Source organism: Arachis ipaensis, chromosome B07 (genome assembly GCF_000816755.2).
Source record: "Arachis ipaensis cultivar K30076 chromosome B07, Araip1.1, whole genome shotgun sequence".
Lineage (NCBI taxonomy): Eukaryota > Viridiplantae > Streptophyta > Magnoliopsida > Fabales > Fabaceae > Arachis > Arachis ipaensis.
In genome coordinates, this window is record NC_029791.2 from 13,340,317 (window position 1) to 13,352,482 (window position 12,166).

The window sequence follows — 12,166 nt, forward strand, 5'->3', positions numbered from 1 at the left end:
GTTAGATGGATTGAACAACTCTTAATTCTAGATATTATATCACACACAGCACACTCATATACATTATTTGGCCATTATTAAGATTCAAACCCGAGTGCAATATATTTAGCCACTCAACCAACAGCCTCGGGGATAATAGTTGTGGGGCAGAAATAGTCCATTTTGGTCGGAAAATGTTTTTTGAGCAAGATGAGTGAATGGATTTGTGAAGGGTATCATTGATATAAATATAATGGAGCAAATGGACCGAAATATAAATAGAAGATAAAACAATAGTTAGGTTCAAAATGGGACTTTAACATCAGTCTAAAATTTTTACAATGGACCAATTGCTGCTATCTATATATATCAACCAAAGAATTGAGGGAAGAAAAAGAAAAGACATAGATGGGGGGAAAAAAATCTCTCTCACTAACAACATCACAATTATCTCCTAATCACACTACCTTTTGTGCCTAAACCTTTAGTTGTTGTAGATGAAAAATGGATACCATGATTGCATAGATGTGTGTCCACATTTCTCACTGTGTATCAGCATCATGTGATCATATAAAGAAGGTTGACACATTTTCAAATAATGCAACATAGCAAACTCCTCTATGACTTCATTATTAGCAATAGAGACTCTGCTAATCTTCTGTTCATACTTCATACCTTATTCATCACACCTCTCTGTCTCTCACCATAAAGGAACTTGTTTGTGTCATGGCATATAGCGATTTACCGAGGCAAAAGTGTTGAAAACATAACTGCTAAGAGCGTTGTGAAATCAACTAGCTACTGCAAGCTCCATGTTTGGGAGCTCTGTTTCCAGATTTTCGGCGTCGGTAACCAAAGGATTTTTCTGGAAATTGTTTCGCAACTGACCACACGCTGCATTTGCGTCAAGTCCTCTGGTTTGACGTATGCTAACAGTTATTTTATTGGACTCCAAAGCAGCCGCGAATGCTTGCACCTATTCCAAGATTATCAAATAACTCAGTTGATAAGGCAAATCATGTAGAATGGACAAACAAATAATGAAATCAGCATACTGCTTTCTTGTAAGGACGGCGGTACTCAGAGCCTTCTACCGGATTGAAAGGTATCAAGTTCACATGATAACCAGGCCCCCATTCATGGAGTAGTTTGGCGAGTTCTATCGCATTATCTACCGAGTCATTGACTCCAGCTGTTCAAACATAATGCCAATAAAATACTCCTTAAATTATGTAGATTCATCAACATTTAACATATGGACGAGGAACAAGTCAGCATTGAATTGGAAATTAAATTTCTTACCTAAAAGTGCATATTCAAAGGAAACCCGCCTATTTGTTTCACGGTAGTATTCCCGACAATCTTTCATAAGTGCATTCAATGGATACGATTTTGCACTAGGAACAATTTTCTCCCTAAGTTTCTGGTTAGGAGCATGCAGGCTGTTGCAAGATACAAAATAAAAATCACATGCACACATGCTAGAAAGAAAATTATATATACATACATCAGAAATTAGGGAGTAATGTCATTTTATAGAGTTATATATGGACAACTGGCTCAACAGAAAGTAAACTTGCAGCGCTCCCAATATTTGCGGTCAAGCCGGTGACTCTAAAGCTGCTCTGGGGGTATCAAAAGATGATGGAACGAATATATTTCCTAACAAATTTTATGATAAAACTTTCCTAATTTCTGGCTCAATATTATGAATTTACTGCTAGACGCTGATATTAAATAAGTTCATGATGCAGTAATGGATATCTCTTCACTGAGCACATCAGAAAATTTAATTGCCATTGCCACCATAAAATTATCGCATTACAGAATACTTACCAAGCAAAAGAAAGAACTTTGGAATAGAACAAAGACTCTCAATTATAAAGGATGCCAGCAACTGTGGCAAACCCAAGGCCTAAACTCTAAATATCCATGCAAATGGCATCAAATATCAATCTTAGAATCAAGGGACAAAGTAAGGACATTAATTCTTGAATCAAGCCTTCATTTGTAACAAGAGAAATTACCTCACAGCTAATGTAGATTGAAGTTTGTGAGAAGCCAGCTTCTTTAATGTATTTGGAACACCCACAGTGGAGATGGTCATCATTCTTTGCCCAATTTGGATATCCTAAAAGGAAAATACATTGAACAAAAGCACACTTAGAAACAAAACTTATGTACTCTCTCTTACAATACATCAAAACATAAAAAGATGAATTTTGAAAACACGTATCACATGTTCAAATGATAATGTAAACGACGTTAAGAGGAAAGGGATAAAACAAGGGTTTGTCTATTCTTAATCATTCAATAAAATGTTGCTAAGAATTTGACAAGAAAATAACTTCACATATCATTGTCGTTGATTTACCTTATTCAAGCAATGGTGAGCTTCAAGCACTGCCTTCAGATTTAACATTGGTTCACCCATTCCCATAAACACTACGTTTGTCACCCTGCGGTTGAAGACCTCCTCAATTGCCATTACCTGTGTCCATAATATGCACATTGTAGAAACTTCTTGTCTTATGGTGAACAAAGCCAACGAGAATGAACAATGTCATCTTATATTTATTCCTTCTTTCTCATTTCTTTTCTTTTGTCCATTGTGTTTCTCTAAAATGGATAAATTAATCTAAATGTCCCCAAGCTATCTATTTTGCAAACGATCATACATCGAATTAACTACTCTATGAATGAATATGAATAAGCGATGACAAAAACCTGCTCGACGATTTCATGGCTGCGAAGATTCCTTGAAAAACCTCCTTTGCCAGTGGCACAGAAAGAGCAACGTAATGGACAACCAACCTAAATACGCAAAAAAGTGAATCATAGTCAAAATAATGGTGAACATTGGCAACAAATTTGCATTAACATTAACATAAACAGAGAATTGGTGTCCAAATAAAGTATACAAATACTCCAGAAAAGAAGCGAACAATAATTAATCAATAGATTATTCAAGATCCAACACCTGTGATGAAACACATGCTGTGAGGCGAGCTGAACCTTTATCCTCGTCAACTGGAATACCAACTGTTTCAACCAATCTGTTGTCTTCCAACTTCAGCAACAACTGCAAAATCAAATGCCAACCAAAAAAGTATAAGAAATCATGGAATCATCAACGACCACGTTCTCTGCAAAATCATGGAATCATGCAAGTTAACCTTCCATGTATAGCAAACAGTAGGGCCAACTTAAAAAACTTGAAGCATTGATGCTGAAACAAATAAGAATATGGTCCATGCAACAGATATTGTGCGTAACATCTAAACTCTCAACACATAAGATTTAGATGGTGACTAGAACAGCAAGAAATCATTCAAAAAGTTCAAAAGCTAGTAAACTACCATGTATATCAATAAATTGAGGACCGAAAATTATAAATTTTACGATTTCATAATTCACCTTAACAGTCCCATCAGCTGCTGTAACTGTTTGAAAAGTTGGAGACCGCCCTACCTTCCATCCAGCTTCCTCAAGTTCATTCCTAAATGCCTGAGGCACTGAAATGCAATACAATGTCAACTAAAACATTTTTTTATTTTTTTATTTCAAAAGGGAAGGGGTGCAGAAATACTCACACTGAATGAACTCCTGAATTTCTCTGACCTTCCTCTTGTATATAAGATGGTAAAGCTGCTTCCCCCTAAAGCTTTGCTAACAAATTCCACAAAAATAAATAAATAAATAAATAAAAATGAACAGTATATAGAAGATTTAACTTATAGTTTGTTAGTTAGTTTTGAATCACAACCTTTCATAATATATCTCATATCATAGTTAATGAGTCCCCAATTCACACACTTGTTAACATCATTTTCTTTACAGTAGTTAAGAAAAAGTTATATTCTTTGTGGGATTAAATGATGTGGGAACGAATCAAAGTGAAAAAAGATATGAGATTTACCTGACCCAAGTTGAGAGCAAGTTGTTGGAGGTCGTTCTCGGACATGCCAAGAAGAACCTGCTGCTGCGGCTGCGATTTGCGAGGTGCAGTGGCCATGGCCATGGCCACCGTGGAGCAAGCACGTGCGCGATCACGTGCTGGAGTGCTGACCGCACGTGCTAGAGGTGTGGAACAGTGGTGAAGCAGCGCCATTGAAACGGCCAGCATAGTGGCTCTTAGCTCAGAAAGAAGATAACGAAACGATCAAGTAAATAACAAAATATCCAAATCTCCCAAACCCCTTCATAAATAGCTTGTTAAAAAAAATAAGGATAAAATATACTTTTTGTCTCTAACGTTTGCGATTTTTTCAAAAATACCCCTAATATTTAATTTTATAATGTAACACCCTTATTTTTAACACCTCATGATAGTACTAAAAGTTCAGGCGTTACTTACCTCTAATTCTTTAATTTGATACTATATTCATTTACAAAAATATTATTTGTATACCAAAATCAGCCACCAATGTATTTGTGTATAAATACATGTGTGGTTTAATTTATTTTCAATGTGTATTTGTATTCCAACATGTATTTTACTGGTGGTTGATTTTAGTGTACACGACTACACGTAGCATAACTCATTTATTTAATATTGAGTCTTCGTAAATATGAATTGAATCTTTAATTATAAAAGCGAAAATTTAAGACTAAATCAAATACAGAAAATGAAAACACATATATACATATATACATATATACATAAGGCTCCGTAGTTCGATCGCAGCTCCGTGCCAAAACTTCCTGAATCTGTCACTGAAAAAGAAATGATGTAAGGGAGTGAGAACATCATCCTCAAAAGGGTTCTCAATAGAGGGTTTAAAAATTGTTATAAGAGGATATTTAAAAGAAAACTGTTTTTCGATTATGGTGATTATATGCCAATTTCAGCATAGTCACTCATTGTTGGTTTTGAGTATTTATGTGCCAATTTCAGGTGAGGTAATGCTAATTGATCCTCCGTAGTTGATAAACAGAGCCTGTTACTCATAAGTCAAAATCAAACTATGCCCATTTAAAACTGATTTCAATGCTGATTTAGGGCTGGCCAAACGAATGAGACTTGTTCACCAATGAAAAGAAAATAGATAGTGCTAACCCGAAGCACCGTCCCCATACTATCTATCATATATCCAATTGACGACTTTCCTGCTACTCCTAGAAGGAGAAGGACAAAGAACAGAGGAAAGAGACATAGGATAGACGAAAGATGGAGAGAAAGAGTATAATCCATTTTTAACCCCTCGCAACAAGTTCAGTTTGAAACCGAATTCCTTCCTTACTATAGTAGCCATAGTAGTAGCAGTAGGAATAGTCGCCAAATAGACGGAATTAGTCTTAGTGCTGTAGTTGGATTACCTTCCTCACCTTCCCTTTGTCCCTTAACTGCTGACAACAAGCATTCCTGGAGCTAGTAATCTGCCAAAGAATAAAAAGTAGAGGTTGATCGCTGTCTTTATGAGTTCGTGATGAGACGGAAATCTCAATCAAGGGTTCTGAAAGCAACTCTTGAACCCCAGGAGAGGGAACTCAATAGGTAGAGGCTATAGAATCGTTAGACTAGGCCAATTCTACTTCATTTGTTTGCTTCGGTTTACCTTCTTTCAGTGGTAGCTTTTGTGTCTAGCTCGTTCTCTTATTCCCAGCTCGAAAGAAAAATGCTTTAATCTAAGATCCCCCTGAGCCTGCTAACTCAACTCTTCTTTCTTAGCAATGATCTGTTATCAATGAATTTCTTCCTTACCGGAATTCAGAGATAGGACTTAGCCAAGTATTTGACTTCAGCTTAGCTGCTTAGCGAATGCTATATTTAGCCCTTTCCGGCCCGAGTCCGGGTATAGGTAGTAAGTATTGAGACATGTAATTATATTTAGATCGGGCTACATGCTTGTTGACCAAATTTTGTGAAGATCATCTGTTAGCTACGATAAGCCACTATAGGATCGTAGAAAATGTGTTCTCAGTTATTCAAGGAGCGAAAGGGCTCAGCAACACCGACGTGGGCATTCAGTAAAACTAAACCATTTCAAGCGCTCCCATATGCACACCGCATCTTAGGGCTATTTCAATGTAGTATAGTTCTAAAAAAGTAGTTCATTCGCCCCGGATTCCACCCTACTATGGCATAGTCAAACTATCCCTAGTCCGTTTTAATAATTAAGGTAGAAGGCCTTTACCGAGCCTCCAATCTTTGACCCACTCAAGCTCAAGCCAAACGACCATAACAGGAAGAAGGGGCCTTAGGAGCCCTTATACGGATGATAGGGGAGTTTCTTTTTTCAGTCTAACGTTAGTGGAATATATTACGGAAACAGGGGTAGTATTCTAAGAGGATGGCAGCCAGCCCTCACCTCTACATTCATAGCTTGAACCCTAACGGGTCACTTCACTCCCTTTCGAAAGGGATTAACTCAGACTTAGCTATCCATTTCATTTATATGATTAGGACATCGAACTTATAGAGTAAATATATATCTTTACATTTTTTTGTGGTCACAGTAGAATTGAAGCTGAGGAAAGTGAAAGTTCAAGGTTGTATATATAATTATATATAAGCAGACAGCCCCTTTGTTGTCCAGCGTGACAGGGCCCTGCTGTGAAGGAAAAGAATCCGACATCGGTATACCATCTAATCTCTAACTTAACGAGTCAATCTAATGAATTGACAGGCCTTCTTGACTCATTTGCAGGGTTTCCGTATCTATCTTGCTTGCAACCTTAGAGAGCTATTCATTGCTTTCAAGTACTCCCCGAGTATCATGCTAAGATATTCCTTTTCTTGTTCTCGACAGAACCCCTTTGCGAAGGAAGCCCAAGAGAGCAGTAAGGGGCGCTGCCTTCTACTACCATTACCATAGTTGAGGAAAAGTCACTCCTAGCTCGACTCGATGCCAAGTTGAACTCTCATCTCTAGTAAGATGCATGGCTTTGAAAGAAGTCAATCTAGGCTATGATCAGGCGAAATCTACCAACCACGTAGACCCGGCGAGGGTGAGAAAGAAGTCCTGCTGACCTATCTTAAGCAAAGTGAATTGACCTTTACTAAACAAGCTAGGGATTCATGACTAGCTAACTCTATCTATGGTCGAGGTACAAGTAACCTCCTTACCTTACTTAGTCTTTACTTTTGAACTAGATTGAAGGGCTTCTTGGCTTGCTCCCGCAGGTATGAAATCACTTGCTTGCCCGGTGAATCTTTCATAAACAAGCACCAGGCGCTCCCTGAGCCTTAAGCTCCGCACTGCTGACTACTCTCGTTTATCATTCCTAAAAAGGCTGGAGGCTTAGCTACTAGTCCGAAACTCTCACATTATTTTACAAAGAAGGGATGGTCGATGGTTGTTTTGATTTGATTAAGTTTTAATTTAAGAAGGGATGGGAAATTTGTTCGACTTGTAATCGTTCTATGTGTCTCATGTGTTTTGGCTACAGATCTAGTCCCCGAAAATGCCTTTTTAAGTTGGGGTTCAAGCGTAAAACAAGGAAGAAACCTATGTAGTGGGTTCAACTCCCATTATACGCGATGTGGCGAAGATTGCTCGTTATTTCTTTTACCTGCCCGCTTAGTTAATTGATCTCTTGTTTAGCGAATCGGGAATAAAAGGCCAGCCTGGGTCTCTTTTCTAAAAGTGCTTTCTCCCGCCACCTGGCTCGTGAGTCTAATTATGGGGTTCAGGAATAGGGGAAGAGGGAGTCTAAGTCTATTGGTATGGGTCCTAATCGCTCGTAACGATCCTTGCGGATCCCCTCTATCTTTTTCATTCAAACTTGCTAGATTGCTTGCGTCTATGATCGTGTCAAAGGGCAGAGCTTTGTTTTAAGCACTTATTACTGGGAGAGCTAATACGAGTAGTTACGAATCAGATGCTATCAAAAAACGATATTTATCTAGTCTTCCTTCTCTCAGGACATTCTCTTCTTCTTTTACTATGTTATTTGCTTTCACTAGCACCGGTTAGGAGACCAGTAAGAGCAGATTCTATAACAGTAAGAGTTACTTCCACTTGGCTCAATAGCCAGAGATGAAAGTAATAGAAGCTTATTCTTTCACATGAGAGCTACCTATTTTTCTGAATGTCCAGCTTATGATGATTCAATTACAACAGCTGCAACAAAAGTAGAAGGATCAGTCTCCCGATGTACCCAACACATTCGAAACATCTGAGGTAAGGACCCCTTTTTCAGATTTCATGATGAACCCTAGACTGAATCCAACCCTGTCAAGAAGAAAGCCCTTTGTTATGCACTGGTCTCTTCCTAAAATAGCAGGGATATTCCATCGACCCGACTCCTCATTTTGTTTGGCTTTCTGGCTCGGGAGACAAATGCAGCATGTAGTTAGTTCATTCAACGGAGAGGGAAAGCTGAATTCACATGTTTCCAGAGGAATGCATCATGTAATAACTAATAAATATTTCTATTTCACTTCTCCATATCTAAAAGGGAAGAATCGATCGAAATGAATCTGTACGATAAAGACTTTTTAGTCGAATGAGACCCCTCCTCTGGAATAGAAAAAATCCTAAGTGTCTTCTTATGGCTTTGGGGTATCTGAACCCAGTTGGCATTTTTGTTCGGATGCTTGAATCGAACTCATCTGTTTATTCATTCAATTCACAGTCACAAAGAGACAGAAAAGGAAGGGCTTCTATTAGAATCCCCATCTAATTTCTCATAAAAGTAGGACAAAAGAAAAATGGATTTCGCCTTTTTGGATTGATGATTTTCTTGTCCTTACTCCTATGAGAGTGATGGTTCCCTTTCTTTCTTGTACCGAGGTTAAGGGTTCGGTAGAGTCACTTCCACCCCGGAACTAGTCCCGATGGAAGACCATAAGACTTTGACGAACCTTGAGCTCTAAAGCTGTCCAACAGCTCTAACAATGAATGGAGACTTCCAACCTAGATGATGCCCTCCTGTCTAAAAAAGGCTTTGAGCCACTCCCAGGTTAAAGGGATATTACACCTCTTCCCCAGGAACTCTAAATGATTCACCCGGAAAACACATAGTCGATTCTGAGGTTGCTAAATACAGAGCCTGGGAGTTTCAGTCCGCTGATTGGTAGATGGAAGTCTTTTCCTGAGGCCAAGACATATATAGCTAGCTATTTGCTTAGCTAATCGAGGGCTTCACTTCCCTGCTCTGGTTCAAGACTAGCTAGGTATCCTCCTTAATATCGTTACCACACTAGCTTGAATAGTCTCAGAGCTTGGCTACGATTGCCTCGAAGGAATGCAGAGCTGTCTTATAGTAGCCCTTTATGAACCAACAATCAGAAGATAGAAAGAAAGCAAAAGTAGAAAGAAGAGAAGGGATTAATAGATGTTATCCTACTAGCAGTGACTAGAAGGAAGGGAGCCAAGTCACTAACTAGAGGAAAGGTTCACGACTGCTGGGTCGTGTTCGTGAACCAATAGAGAACTCTTAGAATTGACTCCTCGGAAATTACTGAAAGACTAGCCTACGACCCCTCACAGAAAAAAGGGTCTCTGCTTAATGGAATTTATGATAAGTCTTTGGGCGTACTTTGACGAGGAAAATCTTCTTTTTATTCTATAGAAGCACCAATAAAAGATATAAAAATAGAGGGATTCTTAGTCTAGCGCGTAGTATCAAAGAATGAAATTCATAAGCCCCTGTCTTCTTTCTGGAGGCTTATGGTAATCGTCCTTCCACTAGCCCGAAACCGAGTTAGCATCTTTCTGCCCTAAAAAAAGAGTATAGTGCTCGTCTTTTGATAAGAGTATTCCATATTATCTGTTGAAAAGTTTTCAACGTCCACCTTACCTTATTCAACTACGAAAATTTTTTCTGGTTCGCTACTATCCTATCTGAGCCTACAGCTCACGGTTGTATATAGGGAGGAAGCCTTGAACTGGCCAAAAGCAAAAGCTTTCTATTTGAACGGAATTCCACAATTACATTACCTTCGGCTGCACTTCCTTATCTATATTCGTGGGCGGGTGTAGAAACCCCTGATTGAACATGAGCTAGGGACCCAGCTCTTTTCCCCGCGCCACTCCTTGAACATGAGAGTGTTTGGCTAAAAATAGCACGGATTGAATCTTCTTCAAGAAGGAAAACCCTTCTTTTAGTTTGTTTTTAGATGAAGATCTCATTGTGATGTCTCATTCCCTCTTTTCTTTCATTTCACTTTATTGTATGAATTCAACCAATAGAGGAGTGGGATACTCAAAAAGTAGTGGCAGAAATCGAAACAATCGTAGGGGGCGTAGTCGTTGTTCTTAGTTCTCTGTAAGTTGATTGATTCTCATAATTCGTGATCCTGGCTCAGACGAGATAAAGCTAAGGATATACTTCACAAATGCAAGTAGAAGTCGAACAAGATACCTCTAGCAGTATTAATCACTCGTTCATCTGTCGAACCCCTTGGTCTTCCCTCTGTCCCACACATCTATCCAGCTTCGCTCGCTTGGCTCGGTATCCTCCCGGAAGAATACACACTCTCCTTTGTTCGATCTTTGCTGGTATATTTCTAATTAAGACTACTTTGGTACATAAAGAAGTTTTATATAAAAGTGAATAACACCTTAGACTTCTTCTTCCAATCCCTCTCTTATCGAATGAATGAGCAAGTAAGTACATTCATCTTCCCCCTTGACTAAGCATGATTCCCACTATCTACTAAAAGAGCGATTGAGTCGAAACTTCCCCTTTGTATCGATTTTTCCATGTACCTAGGTAGCGAGTGATTAAGATAGCCTGATGAGCTAAGAAGTAAAGAACGTTTTTTATTATCCCCTTTCCATCAAACTTCTACCGAGCGGGAGAGAAAGGTAGAGAGAGTAAATAGTGCTGATAGAGAATAAAAAGCCGTTGAGCGTGTTGGCCACACAAAAATCTCTTTTTTTTATATTATAAATAATTTTTTTGTTGGTGTTAAGTTAATAGGTTACTTGATCGAATGGATAGAACACTTTACTTTAATACCAATCAAAGTACCCGATCCTTTAGCGAGAATCAATAAAATGAGATGGGCGAGCCTTCATTAGCTGACTTGCTCCTTTCTGAGGATCGAAAGGACTTATTCTAGCATGCCCATTCAAGTCCCAGCAAATGCCCGTGCTTCTTTTGGACTTATGCCTTGCCTGTGCTCTATCATTCATTCCCAAAAGCCCATCCAAAGGCAGGCCATGCTATTCAATGCTCGAGAAGAAGGGCTCCTATCCCTCCCGAGGAAGGGCAGTAGCTTGATTACTTGACTGCCTGTTCCAATGTCACCTCGTTCTATCTATCTTTCATCCGTTACCTTGTTCTTCTTGCCACTGGGGCTTCAACCTTTCCATCATTTCCTGCGATCGAGCTAGCTTAACATCCTTATTAAATTGAAGCATGATGTTGCTATTCTGCTCGGCGCATTTCTTAGGGATTTTTCCTTAGTCAAGTAAAGGACCAGGTACTTTAGTACAAAGGTATTACATAGCTCCGTGACCACAGACTGAATCATGGGCTAGGAAGATTACGGTGATTATCGCTCGTCTTATGAATCTTTTTAAAAACCAACTGTTAATCATCTAAAACTTTTTCAAAGAAACAATATTTAATTTTTCAGAAAATTCAAAATTCTTCTTTTCTTATAAGAAAAATCTCAATCAGTTTTCTTTGTAGTTAATGTTTTCGATTAATTCAATTTTGTCCCTAACGTTTTTTATTTGTGTCAAAACTACCCTAGAAGTTTTCAATTTTGTTTCTAATATTTTACATAAAAATGTTAGGGACAAAAGACATACTTTACCCAAAAAAAATGCTCTTATTTCTCTTTTCTTTTTCCCAGATTTTTTATTTTTATTTTTTAAGTCACATAGTGATTTTTATTCACTCTGTTAATCTTTTAACATGTATGGATGTCAATATTCTTCACTGAAAATAATACCTGTTGAAATGGGAATGAAACAAAGTTTTACTAAAACATGTTCAGAAATTCAAGTGAAGATAGCCAGCTCATTTGTTAAAATTGTCGAAATACATAAAATGACTAAATTATCCTTAGGTATAATTACTAATTTAGATTTATTGACTTTCACATCTCATATACATAACTAAACCTAACCCTAAACTACTAGCGCTAGCCTCTAACCCTAATTTGAAACTAAATTTGTGTTAAAACTTAAATTAGCAAAAACTATGATGTGCTAACCGCTAAGTGCTATTTTGTTTTTCACTTTATGATGTCGAATTTTAATTAATTTCTGATTCCAGACATTTG

The 12,166-nt window shown here is 38.1% G+C and overlaps 1 protein-coding gene across 1 annotated transcript; it reads right to left on the minus strand.

Annotated features, from left to right (window-relative positions):
• LOC107609610 (probable dual-specificity RNA methyltransferase RlmN) lies at window positions 234-4,178 on the minus strand. The gene is made up of 10 exons (XM_016311619.2): window positions 3,899-4,178; window positions 3,573-3,648; window positions 3,397-3,494; window positions 2,960-3,061; window positions 2,707-2,793; window positions 2,354-2,470; window positions 2,007-2,110; window positions 1,282-1,421; window positions 1,035-1,171; window positions 234-955 (listed from the first exon to the last, which is right to left on the minus strand). Exons 1-10 carry the CDS (start codon window positions 4,103-4,105, stop codon window positions 770-772), a joined length of 1,254 nt encoding a protein of 417 aa, XP_016167105.1. The 5' UTR covers window positions 4,106-4,178; the 3' UTR covers window positions 234-769.